This window comes from Ursus maritimus, unplaced genomic scaffold (genome assembly GCF_017311325.1).
Source record: "Ursus maritimus isolate PB19 unplaced genomic scaffold, ASM1731132v1 scaffold_32, whole genome shotgun sequence".
Lineage (NCBI taxonomy): Eukaryota > Metazoa > Chordata > Mammalia > Carnivora > Ursidae > Ursus > Ursus maritimus.
In genome coordinates this window covers 18999509-19023388 of record NW_024425786.1, presented here as the reverse complement: position 1 = coordinate 19023388, position 23880 = coordinate 18999509, and the positions used below count along the sequence as shown (strand labels likewise).

Sequence of the window (23880 nt, the reverse complement as noted above, 5' to 3'; positions counted from 1 at the left end):
TCTGTGGGAGGCATGATTGGGGGATGAAAATAGCCGGAGAATATAAATGTAGAGGGAGACAGAGAGACAGGCAGATGGACTCGGGGGGAAAAGCCTGAAGCCTGCTATACTAATCTGGTCTAGAAAGAATGTGGGCTTCGGAGTCAGAAAGTCCTGGGCCTGAATCCTAGCTTTATCCCTGACCCGCTAGATGACCCAGGATAAGTGACTGAACCTCTGAGTCTCAGTGTCCTCCTCTGTAAAATGTGGATAACAAGGAGACCCACCTCAGGGTTTGGAGGGGTGATTAGAGACGCTATGAGGTACCCAACACGTAGTAGGCGCTTGGGCACTCGTAGCTCGTTTGTCCAGACTAGCCGGGGACTAGAGTGAGCTCCGTCCCGCTCCGGCGTGAGCCAGTCACAACCTTCCAAGAGGAGTTTGACTCAAGAGCAAAGGAAACAGGGAGGCTGGGGGAGGGAGGGCTTGGAGGTAGGAAAACGGATCAGTAAATAAGACCCATCAGGAAGTGGGATGGACCTTCTTCCATGAACTTGCAAGGTGGGGTGTCACAGGGTGGCAGAGGCCTCCCACTACAGGCTCTGAAGGCAGGGCTGACAGGACAGGCTATGTGAGGGGGGTAGTGAGCCCCAAACCAGAGGACGTGATTGAGGGGCTAAAAAGCTCTTCTTGAGCTTCCCAAGAATGTTCGGAGGGATTCCCACACTGAATAAGCAGTGCTCTTAAATCTAGCATCAAAAAGCACATGGGTGCTTATTAAAAATGCAGATTCCTGGGCCTGGGTGATGCCCAGGGATGTATTTCCTAGAGGCACACAGGGTGATGCTTTGAGGCTGGCTGGTGGACACAAGACTGGGAGCTGCTGGGTGGAGGTGTGAATCTATGATCTCCCAGCTCCCTTGGCACCCCAAGAGTCTAACCTTCAGAGAAGGGAAGGCTTTGGGAGTGGAGGCGCCTCCAAAGGGATATTCTTGGAGGCTGGATGTCATCTCCCGAGGCAGGACTCAGGAAGGGACAATTGCTGATGGACCCCGAGTGCCATCTGAGGGTGGTGTGTGTACCCTTCCCTTCCTTGGGTTTAGGGTTAGACCCGCAGAGACACTTCCAGGCAGTGGGACTCCCAAGTGCCGTCACCTTCTTCTGGAGGGTGTCGCAGAGGGGCAGGAGGGGCAGCTGTCGCGCTGGCTGACAGCCTGGATGCTATAGCTCTCAGCACCCCTCGTGCCCGCGCCAGCCCGGTAACAATGAGGAAGAACAGCCGTGTGCCTCTGCCGTGAGTGAAATGCTTTGCCAGCCTGCTGACAGCATGAGCTAGGCGGGCATCTGGAAGGGAGAAGGCAGCAGATCTCACATGGAGAAGTTAACTGTGTCTCTGGAAAGGGGACTTTTGCACCCGGTGGCCAATTCCTGCCAACGCGAGCGGGTGCCTGGATGTCAGTTCGTGCACTCTCTCCGGATTCCACATATGCGTGCTTGCTGCTGAGCTGACAGCCCCGGTGAAAACCTCGCTGGCAGCCTCAGCTCCTCCCTGCCCTGGCAGAGCCCTGATCACTCCCTGTGCGAACCTTCCTCGCTACCTGGCTTCGGGCACACTCAGGGCTCCCGCAAGCAGCTACTGGCTGTATTAGCGGTGGCCGGAGGCCCCCCTGCTGATTGGGGACCTACTGAGTGGGGAGAAGAGGGAGGAGCCATTTGGGGGTGGGGGGAGCAGGGAGAACACTTGCCTTTTCTGCGAAGACCTGGTTGCCAGAGAGCTCAGTGAGGTGCAAGAACTCCAGGTGCAGGGATCCAAACTCGGCCAGGATGCTGCTGCTCCCGGCCATGGCCCAGCCCCAGCTCCTGTTGGAGCCACTGTGAAAAGACAGAAGAACCCCCAGTCACCCCGCTGCTGGTGGGGCTGGCGCCCCTGCTGAGAGTACAGGGACTGCTCAGTGGGGGAGCACCCTGACACAGAGCATGCCGGGCCCTTTCCTGGGAGCTTCTGACCATCCGATCTCCAATACTCCTCCCTGGGAGTCCGTACACAGAGGTCAGTGAACAGCTTGCTGAAGGCGACCTGAACCCAGGCCGGTCTACCTGCACTCTTCTTTGTTTCTATCATCAAGCAGCCCTTGGGAGACGTATGGGCTCAAGGACGGTAGCAGAGCTGTCTTGGTGGCCAAGACTTGGCACCCAAGTTATGCTAAATTTACAGGTGATATGGACAATGCCATCAGGGGCCACACAGACCCCGCAGCAGTCCGGCCGCTTCATGGTCCGTGGTGCTGTGTGCGGAGGGTACACTGCTGTGGCTGGGGTCGGAACGAGGGCAGATGAAAAGCGGGGACCCCACCTGGCTCTTTCCCTCTCCCCACACTGTCCTGCCCGCTGTGCTGCCCAAGGAGACACAATGGCCCCTCCTGGAATTCTGTGGAACCCACACCTGACGGGCAGGTGGCTCTGGTATGACCACGTGCCCGGAGCTGCAGGCTCCCCGGGAGGTCCAAGGTTAGGGAATAAAAGAGGCAGGGGCTCTCGGAGTAAAGCTCTCCTTAGCTGTTAATCACGTGTGTCTCATGAACACCTCAGACAGATCCTCGCGGGAGAAGGCTGTCTCAGTCCCGCTTCCAGATACTGGGTGCTTCCAAGGAGGAAGAGCACAGAGGTGGGGTAATCCTCCCATCTGTCCCTCTCACAGATGAGGAAAACAAGGCTTGGGATGGTGACGTCGCCCACTCGCCATCATACAGCATGTGGAGCAACCGGGACCCAATGCTGGCCTGACGCCAGAGCCGGTCCTAACCACTGTGTGGTCTGCCTCTTTTCATTATATAATAATGAGCAAGGACGCGGCTTTTCCAGGTGTTTACACTTAAATCTCTGTAGCCACGAGGCCGGGGTCAAGCTTGTTAGCTGAGAGGCCTTGGGCAAACCTTCCCTGCCTCACGCGCCTGAGCTCCTGCATCATCAAACTGGGCAAGGGGAAGTGGTCCTGGTCTCTGTTCCTAGGGCTTTTGTGGGGTGAAGAGGGAAGAGCAAAGTGCAGAATGGGGGTGGCCTTGGGCAAGCTGCTTCCTCTCCCCGTGTCTCAGTTTCCTCATATGTATCATGATGATCTTTCCTGTGCGAAGTTTAGGACAACCAGGGGGACAGGGCAGGGACACAGCAGGGTGGAGTGAGTGCCCCCTCTCTGTAGGGGCTCCAGGGAGCAGGCTGAGGGGGCTGGCTCTGCCCCAGCCTCTGGGAAGCCCCTCCACTTCCTTGCTGGGATAGGTCTGCCTCCCTAGGAACTGGCCTCTGTCTGCCCAGGACAGGACCTAGGGAGGTAGGCGTGGGAGAAGGTGGGTCTGGGAGGTCATGGTTTGCCATCTGAGGGGCACCCCTTTTCCTGGGGTGGGCTGGGGCTCTCCTGAGGCTGCCCCTCTCCCCTCCAAACTCCATTATCTGGCCTGAATATAGCCTCTGAAATCAAACTCATCAGTGTCAATTTCCAGAAACAGAGGACTAGAGTTTTAGGATCTTACGGAGCAGGTGGCCTCAACACACAGAGATGACCACTGGCCCCTTCTTCCTGTCTCCACCTCTTTGGGCATTTCCCTGACTTGGGGGCAGGTGGGGAAGGATGGGCTGCACAGAGAGGGGAGACCTGGCTCGTGGATCATAAATGAAACAGCTTCTGTGTATTGAGCCACTACAGATCCCAGGCGCTGGGTCAAGCTCTTTGCATCTTGACTTCATTTAAAGCCCACAAGGTAAAGCGTCATTCATCCCAATATACGAAGAGGAAACTGAGGCCCAGAGAGGGAAGTAAGTTATCAGAAGGTCGGAGCTGTAGGTGGTGGAGGCCAGATTCAGACTGGGCTCAGCGCATCCCCTAACGGTCTCCCACCCAGATGGCCCCACATCCACCCAGAGGGAAGGGGAAGGTGTCCCCTCTTTGTCCCTCTTCCCCTCAGGCCAAGTGAGACTTCTCTCTCCAGCTAGCTCAGTGGGAGCCGTGGGAACCCACAGAGGGTTTCCTGAATAATGGATGCTTCCTGCCCTTGCAGAGAAATTCAAGGTCAAAACAGCCACCGGTCACTCAGCTGTCTTTTGTTCTTGTTTTCCCCCACATGAGCCTCTCCTTCCTGTCCCCTCCCTCCCGAGTGGGCTCCCTGCAGTGGAGCCAGCCTGGCAGACAGGCAGACCAGGGCTGCGCAGAGGCGGGCAGTGGGTGGGCGCCTTCCCTCTCCTGCTTGTCTTCAAATGCTGGCTTCCACAGCGCCTGGCCAGATGACTTCGGGCAGGTCGGCTGATCTCTCTCGCCCTCAGTTTCCTCATCTGTTAAAGGACAGTACCCACACCTCAGAGAGCTACCGTGAGGTATAAATTAGGCATGTAAGTACTGTCATTTTTCACGTTATGTAATTATGCACATATAAATCATGTGCTTATAGCTTATTAAAATTATTGTTTGAGTTATTGAGTTCCTGATGGGTGCCACACAGCTGTAGTGTCTTATCTTCACATCCAACTTTGGAGGTAGATACCATGATTCTTATTTCATAGGTAAAGATGCTCAGACTCAGAGAGGGGGAGACCCTTCTCCAAGGTCCCACGGCAAGTGACAGAACTGGTAGAGCTGAATCCAAATCCAAATCCTAGGTACTTCGTGCCCCAAATGCACCTGTTCTGGACAGCATCCGGAGACCAGGAGGGCTTTCCATCAGCCCTGCAAGGCAACGGGCTAACGGAGGCTCTGCCCTCTGCCTCCCTCCTAGGCTGTTAAGCCTGCAAGTGGGTCTGCAGCCTGTGTTCTCTCCCCTGGCAGACGGGGTCACTCCCCAGTGCCCCTCCCCGGCACGGCAGAAGCTCCCATGGGTATCTGTACGCCTGAGTGTGCACTCGTGTGTGAACTTTGGAGCCAGACAGACCTGGATGCTAATTCTGACTTCGCTCTACTGCTGTGTGACCGTGGGTAAGCTACCTCACCTTTCTCCCGCTCACTGTCTTCACTGGTGTGGTCATCGTGAGATTGAAGAGAGAGAACCGGATCATGCGCTCACATCATGTTTGGCGCACAGTGAATGCTCGAGAAACGCTAGCAATTACTAAGACGCAGGTATCTGCGTGTGGCGTGCCTATGTAGATGCGTATGTGTGTGGAAGCGTGCGGAGGCACGAGTGTGTGACACGGGCGAACCTGTGTATCTCAGCCTGCATGATTGGGGTGGGTGGCAGTCAAGTGTGTCTGCGTGTGTGAGAGAAATTAATCTTTGGACTGGCCATGGCCACCCTCTCAGATTCAGTGGTCCCTGCAGGTCGCAGGTCACCGCTGTCCCCACCTCTGCCTCCCAGATGGGGAGGAGCAGTCAGCCTCACTTCCGGGCAGGGCCTAGCTGTCTACCCTCCCGCTGGGACCCAGTCTGGTGCTTCCTCCTAAAGCTGCCCAGAGCGAGCTATGCCCAGAGCAAGGGGCAGCAACGGGCGGTCCAGCTCCCACCAGCAGGCCCTCTCCAAAGAGCAAACTCCGCGCCCCGCGGGCCGTAAACATCCCTGACATTCCCCGGGGTGGAACAGGGAGGCATTTTTTTAGCAACAGACTCTCTTACCCAGAAAATGAAAGGGAGGTGTTGCCAGGAAATATGCATGTACATACATATGTATACAGCACTGGCAGCATGCAAATAGCCTCAAAATAAATGCATTTTCTTAATCAGAAATGTCAGGATCTGTGTCGCATCCGGTCCGGGCTCTGAGGGACAGGGGTAAGGCAGACAGCCAGGGCAGTGCCATGCACAGACGAGGGAAGGATGACTGAGCTAAGGTCCTATCCCAGACTCCAGGCAGTGAGGCCCAAGAAGCTAGCCCTGGGACAGAGAGCCACAAAGATACTCTGTGTCTCGGCTCCATGACAGTGGGCTTGTTTCTCCAGGATCCGTGTTCGTGGGAAAGGGATCTGAGCAGAGATCCAAATGTCCGGCTCTGAGAAATCAACCCTGGCACGGAGAATGGGATTCGATTAGCCTGGGGGCCCCTCTGTGGCCTGTGGTGAGATTTATTTATTTATTTTTTAAGATTGTATTTATTTGTCAGAGAGAGAGAGCACAAGCAGCGGGAGCAGCAGGCAGAGGGAGAAGCAGGCTCCCCGCTGAGCAGGGAGCCCGATGTGGGACTCGATCCCAGGACCCTGAGATCGTGCCCTGAGCTGAAGGCAGTCGCTTAACCAACTGAGCCACCCAGGCGTCCCTATGGTGAGGTTTATGTGAGGTCATACCGCAGGAATGTTCTCCGACAGAGACAGTAAGTGAAGGGGCAGGTGAGTCCCCTCTCCTCTGTGAGGCCCTGGGCAGGCCGGCCGAAAGAGTAGGACCTCCCTAGGACAGACAGGAAGCTGAGGCACGGAGGCACTTGACCGGAGCCCAGCGCCCCTTCCCCCCCCCGCCCCCCCCCAGGCAGCTGGTGGAGCTACCACTGGATCGAGAGTCCTGAGGTAAGACAACACTTCAGGAGATGGAACGGGGAAGTCTGCTGAGATGGAAATATCACAGCCTTCCTCCCAGACTCAGGGTTGTGGTAGAGCCTCAAGAATGGCCCTGGGGAGTGCCTGGGTACCATCTACAATGTCTCCCAGGGGTCTGCTCCTGCAGGGACAGCAGGGCTTCTGTCTGAGGGATGGCCAGGCAGGAGCTAAGAGCAGAGCTTTCAGTCTCTAACAAAACGGGCTTAAATCTTATCCCCAATTACCTAGACTTTGGGCAAGTTACTTCACCTCTCCGAGACTCTGAATAATGGGGATAATATTGCAACAAAGGGTTGCTGTGAGGAGTACTTGGTGAGGCAACGTCTGGAAACCGGAAACCCTTAGCACAATGGGCACATGGAACTGCTCAGTACGTGGTCGGCACAGTGTCGTGGTTCATCTCCTATCCTGCACACGGTCCTGAACACAGATATTTGTTGAAGGAATGAGCAAAGAACTGGACATGGATCCCACCCTCAGGAAGCTCCCAGGCCAGTGGGGAACATGAAGGGGCATGTGACGAGGCCACAGGAGGCAGACAGAGTGCCTGGAGGCCAGGAGAGGCGAAAATGCTTCTAGCGGCTTTAATGGCACCGGTGGCCGGTGAGCTGGCCTTTGCCGGTGAGGGAAGCTGCGAGAAGAAAGTGACGGGTAGGAGAAGAGAGTGAGGAAAGGCAAGACAGCGGGGCACTGGGGGTCCCCAGGAGCAAGACTCGTGCTCATTAAGGTTCATGGGTCATCAGGCTGGCTGGCTATTAGTTCTCTTGACTCTGACCCCATCCCTTCCCCTCTCTGGGTCTCAGTCACCACATCTGGAAAATGAGTGGATATACGCACACTCCCATCCCCACGGGAGGGAAGGGCAGCCTCGCTGGGGGCAGGTAAGCAGCCCACAGGCTTTGGAGCTGGACCCGGCAGCAGCCCTGGCTCTACCCTTCTCTCATTGCATAGCCCAGGTCCCTTCCAGTCTGACATTCTGTGACTTACTGACCACCCAGAAAGTCTCTAGTTCACACACTGAATTAAGCAATAGATCAGGAAGGAAAATCATGGAAGCAGCCAATAAGAATCAATGTTTTAAAACCAAGCCGGTAGAAAGAAGCATTACCGGTGGTTTCTTTGATTAGTGGAACCACATGGGAGTTTTCTGGTCTTATCTAACACTTTTGATATAATCCACATTTTCTGCAATGAGAACTTATTATTTTTAAAGAGGGGAAATTCCAATAAGTATTATTAAAAATGGTGTTGGAAGTCCTGGGTTTGTGTCCAGGAATGGTCGGTTACTGGCTTATGTGAACTTGGCTAGGGCCTTTATTCCTTGGAGTCCAAGCCTCCTTGGGTTTGATGCCCCCAGAAGCCCCTCTGGCTTCTGACACTGGGTTCCTGAGACCCAGCCCAGAGGTCTCTCTGCTCAGGGTCTCAAGACCCCCCTAGCGGTTTGGGGTACCTCCTTGTGGGGGGAGGGTGTGATGTGCCTCCTGGCTCCTACCCTAGCAGGGCACTTCTGTGGGGCTGTGAGTCAAGGCAGTGTTGGGGGACGACCACAGACCAGCTGCCCCCTCCCCAGCTATGGAAGATCAGGCCTTATGAATCCTAAGTCCCAGGTTTGGTGACAAACATCAGCCCTGGAAAGCCCGTGGCTAAGGCTCATCTCCACTGTGCCACTAACTCGCTGTGATTCCCAAGGCAGGTCGTGACCTCTCCCTGTGCCTCAATTTCTGCACAGATACAGCCAAAGCCACAAGCAGGAAACCAGATGTCCTACCTTTTGAAGTTCACAACACCTTTTGGGATTCCCGTGGGGGTGTTGAAGGCCGGCAGAAGCTTCTCTCCCAGCTTGATGGCCTTTACTCGGAACACCTGTAAAGGAAGAAGCATGGGGCATCATGAATGGGGCTGGGTGGGCGCCATCCCTGCCCCACGCCGCTCCTGCCGGCGGCCCGACCCAGGAGCTGCCAGCGCTGAGTGGGAGGGGGCGCTGCGTCGGGCGCTGGAGTCAGGCTTGGATGTGAACCTGGCTCCTCGCACTCCCGGCGATGTGGCCTTAGTGGAGGCGCCTCCTCTGAGCCTCAGTTTCCCTCCTCACTCATAACACAAGGCCCAAACTGCCTCCCTCGGAGGCTGTTGGGAGGAATGACAATTAGGTCAGTGTACGGCAGTGTCAGGACTATGACAAGGACTCGGTGATGCCAGCTGTACTTTGGGTGGCCGCTGGGAGGATGAAGCTGGCAGGGTGGCGGTCACCAATGCCAGTGCCTGCCCACAGCTCGGGGCCAGGATGCCACAGGCAGGGCGTGTGGCAGCACATCTGATGGAGTGTGAAGAGCGCTGGACTGGGAGCCTCGCCCGGCCCCGGGTTCCAGTCCTTGCCTCGCGGCTTGGCTGCTGTGAGCTTCTCAGCAAAGCACTCCAGCCCGTGTGCAAAACCAGGGGACAGGCCCTTCCCCGCTGACATTCGGAATCTTCCCACCGTTCCCATTTTACAGACGGGAACGAGCAGAGAAGGTGAATGGTTAAACTACTGACTTGATGGCCAACGAGTTGTAAGGAGGCCCCAGGCCTCAGGGCCCTGCTGGAGGCTCTCACCCCCTCACACCTTTCTAATTCAGACGCACTTGTGACCTTCTGATGCCACAGTTTCCCTCTTAGGAGTCTATTCTAAGGAAATAAGTAATCAAAGGTGTTGTAAAGATTGAACTTCATGCCTATTTATTCCAGCATTGTTTAGAATGGTGGAAAAATGAAGATAGTCTAAATATCAAAGGGAAGTGTTAAATTAGGACTTATCCATGCAACGGAACACCAGGCGGCCACTGGAATGATGTAGATAATGACTTAATAGCAAAGAAAGGGTTTGTCGTTTATTAAAAGAAAAGTATATTTTGAAATAGCGTAATTCAACTTTTGTAAAAATTATATGCACGTGGATGTATGAGGACCGGTTGGGAAGGAAATATACCGAAATGTTAACAACGCTCTCCTGGGGTGTGGGGTAGGCTCATGGAGGAATTTTGCTTTCTTCATTCAGCTTATCTCTCTTTCTGTGCTATTTTTATAATAAAAGCAAGTCCACAGTAAATATTATTTATTTTTTAAAACGTGAAACGTAAGTTCCCTAGCAACTGTTCCGGGTGGAACAGTGCACGTTTCCTTTTGCTTCAGAGCCCGAGGCCTATCCAGTTTACTGACCTCCCAAGTGAGGTAAAACCAAGTCTGCTTGAGGCCCTGGCCCCAGTACGGGCCACTGAACGGCTGAGGCAGCTGCGGAGGGCTTGCAGTGGGGACGAGTTTGCCAGACTAGCTGGGATGTGGCAGCGAGGCCTCTGAGGGCTTCTGTGGTTTTCGCTTGGGAGGGGAGAGGTGAGAAGGGAAGAGCTGCACCTGGGCCCTGGCAGGGATGGGCGAGAGAAGAGGACAGTGTCCAGTGCCAGGCAGTGGTTCCCAGAGGTGGGCACGGGGGCCATCCACATCAGAGTCCCTGTGGGAGCTTGTCTAGAACCCAGGTTCCAAAGCCTTGGCCCAGAAGCCACTGGTTTAGCACAACATAGGTCTCATTTGAGGCTCCTGCTAGTGTCACTTGTCCCCCGGGGAGGCTGAGCAGTGAGGCGCAGAGGAACTGACTCACACCTGAGCCCAGGGCTGGGGCTCCAGGCAGCTGACCGGCTGCCCTCTGCCCTGAGGACTCCAAGCTAAATCTTCTCAATGCTCTTGGGAATTTCCACGTCTCCACCTTTGGAAAGCCCTATCGCTGGTGGGCACTGCAGGGTCTCAACCACACCAGGAAGGATGCTGAGTGAGTGTGTGCGGACCAGAGGGGCACCACCGGGAGCAGAAGAACACGAGTCCTACTTATTCTCTTGGAAGTGAGTGGGTGTGGAACAGATTCTGAACCCGATTCCACTATGTGTGTGTGTGGGGGGTGTTTCCCTATATCACCAAGCAATTCTCCAGACACCAGCTGGGTGCCCTATAATTCAACTCAGTTCTGACACTATCTTCCTGGAGACAGCATCAGATTCCGCAGTTGGAGGATTCAGTCCTACAAGACTGCCGCAGCACCCCTCCCCCGCCCCCTTCAGACACCAGTCCTAAGTCCAGCCTGTTCCTGTGCTTCTGACCCACGGTCTCTTAAGTCAGTGGTTCTCACAAACCCCTCTCTGGGTTTGATTAATTTGCTAGAGTGCTTCACAGAACTCAGGAAACATTTTACTGGTTTATTATAAAAGGACATAGCTCAGGAACAGTCAGATGGAAGAGATGCTTAGGGGCAAGGTATGGGGAGAGGGCAAGGAATGGGCAGAGGGCATGCAGCTTCCATGCTTTCTCCAGGAGTGGTGCTTTCCCCAGATCTCCGGGTGCTCAGCCACCCCAGAAGCTCCATGGCCCAGTTCCTTTTGGGGTTTTATGGAGGCTTCATTACATGGGCACGACTAATTAAACCACTGCCAATTGGCTCCTGATTCAACCACCAGCCCCTCTCTGGTCCCTGGAAGTCACGGTGGTGGGACTGAATAGAAAAACCCTCTCACCCTGTGGTTGATTCTCCTGGCAACCAGCCTCTATCCTCAGGTGGGGTCCCAGAGTCGCCCAATTTACATAATAAAAGACACATTTATTGCTCTCAGTGCTTAGGAAATTCCAAGTGTTTTAGGAGCTCTGCCAGAAATGGGATGAAGACCAAATATATATTACTTATTATAAGTCACAGTATATCACTGTGCCAGGTGTCTTATCTGCATGACCTTCAATCCCTGCAACAGCCTTGTGGGGAAGGTGTTGACCACTCGGAGGATGGCACAACTGAGTGTCAGAGAAGCAATCTGCCCAAGGTTGTGGAGCTAGTAAGTGAGACCAGCTGCCTTTCCAACACAGAGAGATGCAGACAGCCATGGTAAGCCACAGTCAGGGGCCCAGCGGTTCCAGAACAGAGGTGAGAGAAACTAGCAAGAATTATATTCTGAGAGTGGAAAGTTCTCCGGGCTGGGAGTCAGAGCCCAGGTTGGCAGCTGTGTGACCTCAGGTGAGCTGCATACTGTCTCCGACCTTCGTCTGCACAATACAACTGCTCATGTGCCCTGGACGCCGCACGGGGTTCTTCTAGAACTCAAGAGAGAGGATGTGTACAAGTGAATGTGCTACATGAACTGTAAAGAGCTGTGCAAACGTCACCTGGTGTGACTGTCATCACACTTGCCATTCCAGGGGCATCTTGTAGGGCTGGCCTACCCAGCAGGGATTCGCCTCCCATAGGTTCCCTTGGTAGCAAAGACAGGCCTCAGCCCAGGAGGGGGCTGGGGTCTCTGGCACCATTCCACAAATATTCGTGGGGAAGCTGAAGAATGGGAAGGCCCAGTCCACAGGCACCCCACTGTGCGCAAAACGGAGGACAGAGAGGAGGGAGGCCTCAGTCCAGTGCGGCTGAGCCCTGGTGATAAGTGGTGACACTGGGCCAGGTTGCATGGGGGCTGTAACCCAGGCCCGTGGCAGAAAGGTCAGGAGCCGACTCACCGCAGACCTCAGGGAACGCGACCTGAGGGAGTTCCTTCTCAGTTCCCGCATCTGCAAGTAGGCAAAGACCCCCACCTCATGGGGTGTTTGGGGGTCAATGAGGGGGGACACATGGAGTACAGTCTCTGCCATGCGGAGGTGCTGGGGACAGAGAGGGATTGGCAGGGCGTGGCTACAGGGTTGTGCCCACAACCTCAGGAGCCTGCCTGCTCAGGGATTCTGAGCCACGTGGGGCTCCCTGGGCTTTGTGAACTATTTCTAAATCACACCCCACTGTCCAGTCTGCATCCTAGACAGTCAGACTGATGATCCTTCTAGTGACACAGGCAAACTGAAGTGACCCCACGAAGGACTGCTTTTTCTGCTCCCTTTCCTGCCTCTCTCCTTGCTGGCACCTGCACCCCTGCCTTACATCTGCCTCACACTATAAATCATGGAGCCCTCCTCGTAAGGATCAAGGAGTTCATGATTTCTTTGGAATCTCCCAGCACAACAGATACCATCTAAGGAAAGCCTGGGCAAGAACGGCATACCCTAGAGACCGACACTAGGTATCTTGATGCCAAGACCTCCGGCTCCAAGGAATAAGTCACTTATGGAGGACACCTGGACCCCCGTCCTTGTTCTGACCAGTTCCTGGATGCCTGAGAGGACATGGACATCAGACCACAATCCTCAATAAAAACCCCAGATCCCAAGCAAAGAAGAGACTCGTTCTCCCTTTCCTTTCTGCGTCTCCCAGATGCTCTGTCTACACCTGCACTCTCTCTGTCTTCAATAAAATCTGCTCTCACTTCCTCTTGGCTCACGTTCCATTTCTATCCTGCATGAAGCCAAGGACCCCCCTGGGGGACCTCTCCTCCTCTGGGTCCTCAGACCCAGCCAGACTACATCACTAGGGAGCCAAGGCCTCAAACAAGTTCTGGGAATCACAGATACCCTAACAGAAGGGAGGAGGGTGAGTCAAGCATCAGGACTGAGGGGCACCAGCTCCTCCCTCAATCGCTAGCCCCCAAATTGACCCCTGTGAGCACGGAGCTGCGTGGCTCCCTCCCTTGTCCCCACATCCCGTGGGCACCTCCCAGAGCCGTGAGCAGCAGAGAGGCTGGGCGAGTACCTGGAAGAACAGCGTGCCTTTCTCTGCTCCGTGTCATTTTCCTGGCCTCGGGTTTTCAAGTGAAATTCAGGCTTCGTGTGGCTCAAAGCCAAGGGCTCCCAACTACCATTATTTGGGGATGAGTTGGTACAAGCGGTAATCTCTGCTGAGGAGATGAGGCTTGGGGGGGAGGCCTGAAGCGGCTGGGGAGGGGGAACATGCGCCTGCTGCTTCTGAGGCCCTGGTGGGGGCCTTGAACTGCAGGGAAGCAGAAACGACCTCCGACGACGACAGTGCTGGGGCTGAGCAGGGACTTTCCTTTGTCCCCCCGGCGGCAGGCGGTAGGGCTGACATTTGTCTCAGGGTGGACAGAGCAGGGAGAAGTGCAGGGAAGGGAGAGGGCCAAAGCCAAGGCCGTCAGCCCTAGAGCAGTGGTTGTGCTGAGCAGTAACGGGGAGCACAACGATGGATGACCCATGTCCTGGGGACTTGGCCAACCTCATGCCCAATACTTGGGCTGTGCTTTCATGGGAGTTGACGAGGGGATGAAGAGCCTCCCATTTCTACAGAGATCTGTGATCTTCAAAATTCTCTTCCAGCATGGAGAATGTGGGCTTTGGAGGTGGTCAGCTCCGGGTCAAACCTTATCCTGCCTGTCCCATTTCACAAGATTTCTGTGAGCCGATCCCCATGGTGGGGAAGGAAGCGAGGCCTAGGGGTGGGAGAGGACTTGCTCCAGGTCACAGGCAGGTATGGTGTGGGGATAAGATGCAGATTTTCTGACTCTCTGCCCAGGGCTCTGCTTTCTCCCCGCACTTCTCAGCCCTTCCCCTGGAAGCCAATGCAGCTTGCCTGGGGCCTGAGGCCTTGCACTTAGGGCATGTGACCAGCAGTGGCTGCCCGTCTTCTGTGCCACTGGAGACCTGGAGCTTTGTCCGGCTGGTGGCTGGCCCAGGAGGGGAGCAAAGGAGCGGCGGTGAAGCAGAACAAGGACAAGGGCCCCCCCGGGGGGGGGGGAATCGTGAAACAATGGTCTTGGGTTCATCTATCCTGAAAACCAACACCTGCAAAAACCAGTCCAGCAGCTCTACAAGCCCCAGCTGAGCCTAGAGCCTGCTGGGTGCTGTGCGAGAAGCTTCGTGGATGGTGTAAAAAGACTAGTCGTCGTCCTTAGAGAATTTACTACCAACTGTGGGAGCCAGCGGGGGCTCACCTGGGCAGCAGAATGGAAGGCCTCAGACAGAAGAGGAGGAAGAGTCAGCAGGTGGCCCTGTGGAGGTTGGGTGGACAACCCCAGGCAAATCCCTTTGAATCCCTGTTTCCTCATTGGTGAAATGAGGGAGTGGGATTGGATGTTCTCCAAAGTCTTCTCACACCTGAATGGTCCAGGGGTCTCAAGGGGCCAACTTACCTCTTCTCCTGTCAGGTAGAAGGCTGAGAGGAGTCCTCCGATGTACCGGATATTCACCTCAAACAAGGATGCTTCTCCACTCTGCAGGGCGGCAAGAAAGAGGAGGGAGGCCGGGTCGAGGAGGTAGCGGGAGGGTGGAGTGGGGTGGGGGAACACTTGTGAGATGCCTGCAGGGCTCTTAAGACAGGTTACTCCGGCCCCAGCCCCAGCCCCTGCTGGTCTGGCCACCCTTGTGCTGAGCTCCGGGGCCTGGCCTAGCAGGCCGGGCTATGCGGGCGGTGGTTTTCAGAGCAAAAGTTGAGAGCGATCAGCACCTGCTTGGCAGGCCACGACAGCACGCTGACAGCATTGCAAATAAACGCTGGATTTGGCTTCCTTCCCCAGCCCTTGCCCGAGGCCATCGGAGCAAAGTTTTGCCTGGCTGCTCTCCAAGGAGCTCAAGAACTTGCTGGGGAGGTGCCGGCTGAAGCTTGCCGGAGGGGAGGCAAATTCTCTAGTCCAGCCACCGCCCCTTCCTGAGGGAACTTTCTGGCTTAGCAGGAGGGTGGGGAGACTGGGCAAGGGGAAGTTCCTCCGAGGAGGTTCTGGGGCAAACGCAACAAAGCCGAGGCTGAGAGGCAGGGATGCCAGGCAGACATGTGCAGGTTAGCAGCAATTCTCGGCCTCACGTCTGCAGCCCTCAGGGCATGTCCACACTTGCCTTAATCAGTGTTTTCTTTCTTGGGTCTGGACTGCAAATCAGGGGTCTTGGGGCCTCATGCCAAGGACCAGCTCTAGGTTAAAATCCCACCTCAGCCTCTTACTTGGCTTTGGGATGTCGGCAAGAGATCTAGCTCTTCTCTGCCAGAGGTTCTTCGTCCTGAGCAAGTGGCTCTGAGTGGGACAGGTGAGACGCCCGCCCAGCGCCCCCCACATCACAGTCTTTCACTGCTGACAACCCACAATGACCCCCTCATGTGGGAGAGCCTTTCTACTGACGAGCACCACAAGGCCATTCTCAGCGAGGTCATCATTCCCATTTTCCAGATGAGAAAGCCAAGGCTCAGAGAGGGGATGTGACCCCATCTTGCTATCTTCCGAGGACCCTCCCTAACCTGCCCCAGCCTGCTTGAATGTCCCCAGGCTCCCCGGACCGGCCAGCCCCTGGCACCCTAGGTAGCTGCCTGATGCCCGTTCTCTCTCCACCACCTGCTCAGGGGCAAGGGAAGATACCCCTTCCTTCTCCCACCTCGGCCTTTCTCTCATTCAATACGGTAGGAAATGGAAGGATTCTAAGCTTCCTCACACAGACCACCAGAAGCCATAACATGCCTCAAAATAACGGTAACGATGAGGAGGAGGACACCACCCTACGTCCATATCAGACCTGACAGTGTTATAATGCTCGTTATAACCCTCCGTGGTAGTTAACCTCACAACAAGCCTGTGAATTAGGCATTGTCAGTGCCACGGTCACCCAGAGGGCAGGCCATCCTCTCCCCCACCTCTAAAGGGCAGCAGAGGGTGGGGTGGGGGCTCCACGTTAGAGCAGCTCTGAGCAGATAAGCCACTTCCCCTGTTGCTGTTGCTTTGCGTGACAGATTCAGCCCTAGAAGGGACTTCCTGGGTGCCTGGCACCGCAGGGAGGGGAAGGAGGGGTCGCTGGCTATCTTCCCTCTCAGAGAACAGGCTGGTAAGTACTCATGGGCTGGCCAGGGCTGGAGAGATCCCCCACCTTGAGGCTGGTCTTAGGACAAAGTAGAGAGTGCATGGAGCCCCATTTGCAGGACTGCTCTGCTGGGCACCTTGGGGCCAGGGGCTCTGGGTCTCAGAAGTGATAGGGTGGAGCTGGCCACTGACCTTCCAGGCCCCTTTTGGCTCTAACACCGCAAGGGTCTCTGACTCACCACGTTCAGATGGAAGTTCTCTTCAACCCAGGCCTTGGCCTCCTGGAACTCCTCCTGCAGCTCCATGAGGTAGAGGGTGTCAAGGGAGTCAATGATGGTGGCCCCGCTGAGGCCTCCTGTAGGCATAGAGATCGAAGGCATGACCCAGGCTCGTTCCTATCCTTTCCATCCCCAGCCACACAAGCCACCATCCCCAGGCCCCCTCTAAGTGCCTGGGCAGGCTCCGAGGCCAACGCTGGCCTAGGCACGATCCAGGGAGACTCCGCCAGTCTTCAAAGGGGAGTCCAAGAGCAAGTGTCCCCTCTTCTGCCCACCCCAGGCTGCGTCCTGGGCACTGGGCAGCGGACAGTGGGCAGCGGGCTGGGACACCAAGTTCACAGGCCGAACCGCTTCCCAGACCTTTGTCCATGCATATCCGCCTGCAAGTCAGTACCAGCCAGGTGCCCACCACTTTTCTGTGACATGGGGGAGGGGGCGAACCATCATTGGGTTTACACGGTCTTAACAAACATGCCAGTCCTCTGACTTTTCAATTCCATTCTTTATTTTATTCTAAGACCAAAAATAAATAAATAAATAAAAATAAAAAATAAAGATGTTTATAAATATTTATCCAGGAGGTATTTATTGCAGTACCATGTACAATGGGGAAAAGTTGGGAAAAAACTCCAACTCCAACAATAGGGGATTAGTTATATGAATTGTGGCTCAAACATAAAATAGGACACGATGCAGCCGTCCCTGCAGGTGAGGTAGACCTGTGTTTATTGGGGAAATATCCATGGGATCTGTTAAGTTAAAAAATGTAGGCTGCAAAAAAAGAAAAGCAGCACAGGCTAATTTCTTTGTTGTATGCCAAATGTGGATGAGCCCGCACAGAACTAAGTCTACTGCCAGGATGTGATTCAATGGTTATCTCCAAGTGCTGGGATTACAGGTGCTTTTTGATTTCTTCAGCTCATGGATTATTTTTATAACCAGAAATGTATTTCCATTTGAAAAAAAAAAAAAGGAAAAAAAAAGTTTGGGCAAAGAAACCAAATAAATTGCACAAAGCAAAGATTATGTGGCCGCTCTAGGACGGTGAGTACAGAAAGCAAGAGCTAGGAGACCTGGCCCCTGCTACTGGGCCTTAGACTCTTGTCCTGGGAGTAGAGGCAGAGATAACAGTGTAAAACAACACAGCATTCCACACGACAGACTGGGCAGGAGAGTGATGAGGAAGGCCTCCCCATGTGGTACAACCAGAGCCCGAGTGCAGAGTACTGTGAAGGAGGAAAGGAGGGAGTAAAAGATGTGCCTGGGGCCAGCAGGAGGGCTTCCTGGAAGAGGAGGCTGTTTCCCATCAACTCCTTAAAAATACAGGTAGCAGCAATTTCCTTTAGAGACCAGCACTTGGCTTAAGAGGACTGATTGTTCTTTCAGTGTCCTCCTTGCAGAGGCTCAAAAAGCCGTGAGAACCGTTACAGGTTCCACCTTCCCCCAGTGGGCTGTGCCCCTCCAGCATCTGAGGCATGAGCACAGGCTTTGCGGGCACACCTGCATTCAGAGCTGGCATTTCATCTCCTTAACTAGTGCTTCCCTAACTGCTCGCTTCTGATGACTTTGCAGGCAGAGACTCCTGAAACTCCAACCACCACCTCTCTAGGCCAGGCAAGGTCTGATAAAGGGCATAGCCTGGAAAAGGATAGGAGGGAGATCAGGAGAAATTGGGAGAAGGATAGGCTGGAGGTTTTAGAATCCACTTCCAGAAGCAGGCGCTTCCCAATTCAGAGGCAGGCATCCCAGGGTGGTTTCAGTATTGGGGTGAAAGTGAATTTCCAGAATGTCAACCCCTCCTACACTGAAGGATTGGCGGGAAAACACCCAAAGCCAAACAGGGTTGATCTTTCCTGGTTTGTGCTGTCTGCTTCCCCTGTGGGTGCCAAAGGCCGAACATGGTTCTCGGGAACATTTTGCCGTGAAGTAGAGCGGCAGTGAGGCCTGGGGACACTGGTGTACCACAGATGCCACAGACGCCGAGCTGCGCCCGGCCCCAGAGCGCCCGCCTGGTCCATGCTCTTGGCTCTGAAGCTTATACCACAGGGCCTCACACCTGATTTTTTAAGGGCCTGAAGGGATTTTTAAGATCCCACTGCCCTGCCCCTAAATTTCGTAGAGGACCCCTAGAGAGGGGTTGGGATACGCCTAGGATTAGACCAAAGGAGGAGAAGAACCCAAGTTCTCTCGTTTCCCTGTGAAAACAGTCGGATCTGATTGCTAACCATGCCCCTCCCCCCCAAGGGGCAGGAGGCCGCTGTGACCGTGAAGGCTTAAAGAGAAGCCTAAGGCCAAGGGAGACGGCTCAGAGTATCTGATTTCTGAATCCTGCCCTGGGCTGCCTGGTGTTGTCACCCCACGGGCCCTCCTTCCCTGGGCTGAGCCTGAGCCCGGGGGCCCAAGCTGGTGACCAGCTCTCCTTCCCAAGTGCTCCAGAGGCACCGCTGAGAAGGCAGCTTGTGGAGGCAGCAAGGTTCCGCCCTGCTCTCAGGTTCCTGCACCTTCGCTCTGATGACCTCTCTCCCCGGCCCACTCCTACCTCGCAGCCAGGCCGCGGGCCAGCAAGGCACTTACTGGAAAGCCTTTCATTCCAGGCCAGAGGTTACCCAGTGGCCAGGCTGGGCAAGAGAGAAGGCCCAATACCAAATTCAACTCTATCTGTACCTGCGGCCGGAGTGGGGTGGCTCCCCGGGGGCCAGTGGGGGGTGGGGTGGGACACACAGAGCTATTCAGTGAGCAAGCACAGGGTGTCTAGGCACAGAGCCAAAGGGGGACAAAAAGTCAGGCAGCCAGCTTGGAAGCTCCACTGCGCTTGGCCCTGAGGCAGATTCCAGATTGGCTCACTCTCCCACCTCCAGTTCTGAACCCTTGCTGTGCACCAAGGACCGCCCCGGCCCTTTCCTGCCGGGCAGGAGGCCATGAGGTGAGTTAAAAGGACAGTGCCCTGGGTTCAAACCCCAGCTTGAGCCAGCAACACATCTGCTCTCTGTGCCAAAGTTCTCATCTGTTAAGTGAGGTAAGACCCGTGGGCTAGGTAGGTACTGGGGAGCCACTGCAGGCTCCTGAGCTGGGATAAATGCATCACGTATGTGCCTGGTCTTTCTGATGAAGACACCTGTCTGTGCCTGGCCCAGAGTAAGTGCTTGATCAATCAGTTCATTGTTCTTAGTCCCGGGGTCCCATAGCTCATCTTGCAACACTGGCCCTTTCAGGGAGATGTGGTTTCAAATTCTGGTTCCATCACACACTAGCTGTGTGCCAAGGCGAGTCACTGTACCTTTCTGAGTCTCATGCTCCTCGTCTTCAAAATGAGGATGAGAGTAGGACCTACTTCATAAGGCTGCAGGGAGGGCTAAACGGGGCAGTGGATGGAAAGGAGCTGGCGCAGCGCTGGGGCCATGGGAGCTTAACCCAGCTGCATGGCCCTCCTTGCCCCCAACTGGCTCTGAGCAGCCCCTCCACAAAGTCTTCTGGGGTCACCCAGGCCTTGGGGTGCTCTTGTATCTCTGGCCCCTCCTGGGCCTACAAGGCAGTGTGGCATGAGACTACGGCTTGTAGAACCCTCGGCCCAACTGAAAAGTGTCACATGGGTCCCACCTATGTCTGCTGCTGAGGCCATTAACGCCCCTGATCTGGGTGTGCACCTAGCCTCTCAGGTCTTCCTACCTCCGGGACGTCTGCCCCTCCCCTCAGATTCACCCTGCACATTGCTGCCTGACCTGTCTTCCTACAACCAGATCCAACTGTGTCCCTCCTCAGCTCAGAAGCTGCAATGGCTTCCCGAGACCCGCGGCAATGTGTGAAGTTAGTCGGACGCTGAAGGACCTGGCCAATCTCATCTCCCATCAAGCTGCACTTCCCTGACACGTGCCATACCCTCCAGCCTCCATTCCTTTCTATGTGTGCTCTCCTCTACCAAGAAAGCCGTTCTGTGCATCTGGGCATACTCAAAGCCCACATGTTCTCAAAGGTCTGCCTCCCCCTGGCAGCCTTCCCTGATTCTACCCAGCTAACCCACTTCTGCTGAGAGAGTTCCCAATCATGCGCCTACCACTCCTGCCCTGCCTGCACTGTGGGGCTTGGCTCACCTCCTAACTAACCGTGAGCCCCTTGAGGGCCTCTCTGCCCCTCTTCTGCACCTCTTCTGCACCTTGTCTCCAAGCAGCCCCAAAGGCCAGAGCCCCCAACCCAAGTGGGCCACTCGCCATCCCCTGCGGCCTCTGCGTAGCCCCGACTTCCGTGACCCTTCTGCAGGCTGCTAGGAACTGCCTCCCCCACCCCACCGTCTCCTGGGCAATCTAGAGCCCCTCTGGTGCCTCCCTGCCCGGGAAGCCACTGAGATCACCACCCCGTGGTCTATATAAGGTTCTGCCCCCCCGACCTTCCTCTCCTGAGAAGTCTTCCCCAGCTCCTCCAGGCCCTCACTGTAGGCCCCTATTCTGTGCACCCCCATCTCCAGAACAATGCTGCCCCCCTCTCTTCACACCACAAAGGAATTGTCAATCTGAACGTCTGTAAGAGCGGGGCTCTGGTCTGCATCAGACCGGTCTCCAGGCTCCAGGAACAACTCCCAGTGAAAGTGGGCAGGGGAAGGGCCGGGAGCAGGCCGGTCTGTCTCTGACAGCCACACTTACTCTCCCTGGCACCATGCTTGCTTGGGGCTGAACTTGGCCTTCAGGAAGCCACTCTTCCTCTTGCCTTTCTTCTAACCCTGTGACTGGGCCTGCCCAGTCCCCTCTGCGGGTCCCTCCTCTTCTCCAGACCTCTACGGACGGGCTCCGTTGTTGGGCCTTTTCTCGTCTCTGCCCTCCCTCATCCCCTTAGTGATTCAGCACCGCCCGCACGCTGAGGACTCCCAGATGTCCACTCCCAGCCAGGACCTGTCCTCGAACCCCAGCTTCCCCTATCCAGTAGCCCCCACTCCCATCACCACTGGGAGGTCACAGACAGCTCACATTTAACCCGCTCCTCCAAATCTGTTCCTCAACCACCGTGGTTAACGCCAAGCCCCTCCTCCCAGGAGCTGTGCCCCAGCACTTGACTCAGTGTTTCTCTTCCCCACATGCCATTCCGCGGCAAATCCTGGTGCCTCTCGTCACAAGATTTCCAGACTCCACGCACTTCTCACCCCCTCTGTGCTCCCACCTTGGTCCAGCCACCTTCTTCTAAGAGCCTCCTAACTGGCCCCTGGGCTTCTCCCCTCGCGCCCCCCACCCTCCACACCTCCACCTATCTGTCCTCAACACGGCAGCCAGAAGGATCCTTTGAAAATGACAGTCCTAGCATGCTACTCCTCTTCTCAAAATCCTCCCGTGGCTCCCATTGGACTTGGAGGTCCTGTGATCTGGCCCTGGCTTCCTCTCGGCCTCGTCTCCCTCTCCCTCTCCCTCTCCCCCTCCCACTTCTCTTGCTCCCCTCTTGTTGCCTGCTGAGTCCCCCGAGACTGCTCCTGCTCCGTGTTAGGCCTTGGCAGTCCCTCTGCCACAACAGCACCCCCATCACTTCTCCCTCACCTCTTTGTTCTCAGCACCTTCATCCCAGGGACCTTACATGTGGGATCTGTTTGCCTGTGACTGTCTTCTCCTAAGGGAGCACAGGCTTCTGGAGGGCAGAGCGCTGTTTTGTTCACTGCTGTCCTCCACTGTCTAGAACACTTTCCAGCATTTGTGCATAAAGGGCCCCTCACCCTGGGTGGGGAGGGTTTGGAGCGGGCTGCGGCTCATTCACATTTTTCAGCGCCTGGCTGCAGTCTGTTCCAGGGGCGAGGCCGGATCGGCCGGGGTGGCTAAGTGTGTGGGCACCATCATCCTGTATGAAGCTGTTTGTCCTACGTCGGTCAGTTTCTACAAGGAACTGGATCCCCGCTCCTGTTACCGCTTCCCCCTGGGGCTGCCTGGGCAGGAGCCCTGCCCTGCTGGACTGAGGTTTGTACCCCCTCTCCTGACTCTACCATATGAATGATGGTGAGGTTTTTATGTGATGTTATGTTAGCAAAGGGAAATGGGTCAGGCTGGGCAACATAAACTGCAGGAAGAACACTCAGAAAGAAAAAAAAATCACCCAAAGCACAGCCTATTACCGCAGTATCCCCAGAGCCATACTCTAATGGTTGCCTTTAATTTGATGACATAATCCTCAGAGACTTTTCTTAGTCTGTAAAGAAACAACACAAGTGCGGCTGTGTGGCAAGCCTTATTCCCCAAACATGGCTGCCACAGTGTACCCCACCTCAGGAGAGGCACTCTTCCCACCGCTCCTCTCCTTGAACCTGGGTGGACCTTTGTGACTACCGGGAACAACAGACGAAACCAGAAGGGATGATGACGCACTAGTTTCTAGACCCAGACCTTAAGAAACTGGCAATTCCCACCCCCTGTCTCTTGGAACGCTGGCGCCTGGAACCAGCCACCATACTGTGAGGAAGCACAAGATGGCCCATAAGGAGAGAACACGTGTATGTTTTCTGACTGACAGCCCCCTTTTGAGCTCCCAGCCAACAGCCAGCATCAATTCCACACATGTGAATTAAAAAGCTTCCAGATGGCTCTAGCTGTGAAGCTCCCCTTCAAGCCTTTCCAGCTGAGGGCGCAAACACGGTGTTAAAGCGATAAGCTGCCCTCATTGTGCCCTTTCTGAATTCCTGACCCACTGAATCTCTGAGCATCATAAAATAATTGTTTAAAGCCACTAAGTTTTGGAGTAATTTGTTATGCAGGAGTAGCAACTGGAACGTTCTGTCATGTGGGTTTTTAGGATGATTAAAGTGATATCCCCACTACCCCAAAGTGCATTGTTTAAAACCACACCATCTTGTATGACTAGGTCTTCTGGACGCACAAAATCCTTCCAGGGATCAGGAGCTCTGCACCTCTGTCAGGTCTGGGGCGGAGTTTTTTCCCTCCAGTAATAACATTTTTCTTGACTCTTCCCATGATGGCTATTACATGATTACACCAGGGTGCGTCCAGAGGATGTGCTTCCAGGCAAAGGTTTCTTGAGCCTCTGGAAGGACTAAAGATATTTTGTAGGAACTCTTCCTGGCACTCGACAGAATGCTCTTACTAGAGGTGAATCGATAAGAGACGGTCAGATCCGATGATGCTCCTGCCCTTTATGAAGCCCCAGAGCCCTGATCACATTCAAAGTCCCTGGGGCACCGTGTGCAGGGTGCCTGTGGTCCAGGCCTCGGCAGCCTCTCCCGCCGCTCTGCTGCTCTCTGTGTGGGTGATGCTCTATCCACATGATCTCACCAGGAGCTCCCCAAATGCTCTGGGGTGCCCGCTGACATGGGTCCCTAGGCCCAGGATACCATCGTTTTCTGAGCTGGCTTCTTTGTCCTGGCCTGGGCTTGAGTGTTGAGCCTTCTCTCAGGAATTCCTGAGCCACCCAGCAGACCTGACTACTCCCTCCTGGGCCAGCCTGCCCTGCTCCACTGCAGTCACCCCGGTCACAACACT

At 55.2% G+C, this 23880-nt stretch overlaps 1 protein-coding gene across 1 annotated transcript in view; it reads right to left on the bottom strand.

The window, feature by feature from the left end:
• The window catches only part of MAN1C1 (mannosidase alpha class 1C member 1), a 139430-nt gene that overhangs the window by 19183 nt on the left and 96367 nt on the right, over positions 1-23880 (bottom strand). Inside the window, exons 3-6 of the mRNA XM_008694862.2 lie at positions 16385-16500; positions 14499-14579; positions 8249-8343; positions 1725-1851 (exon numbers count right to left, since the gene is read on the bottom strand). Of these exons, the coding sequence (XP_008693084.2) occupies positions 1725-1851; positions 8249-8343; positions 14499-14579; positions 16385-16500 (419 nt within the window). The remainder of the gene's footprint in view (positions 1-1724; positions 1852-8248; positions 8344-14498; positions 14580-16384; positions 16501-23880) is intronic.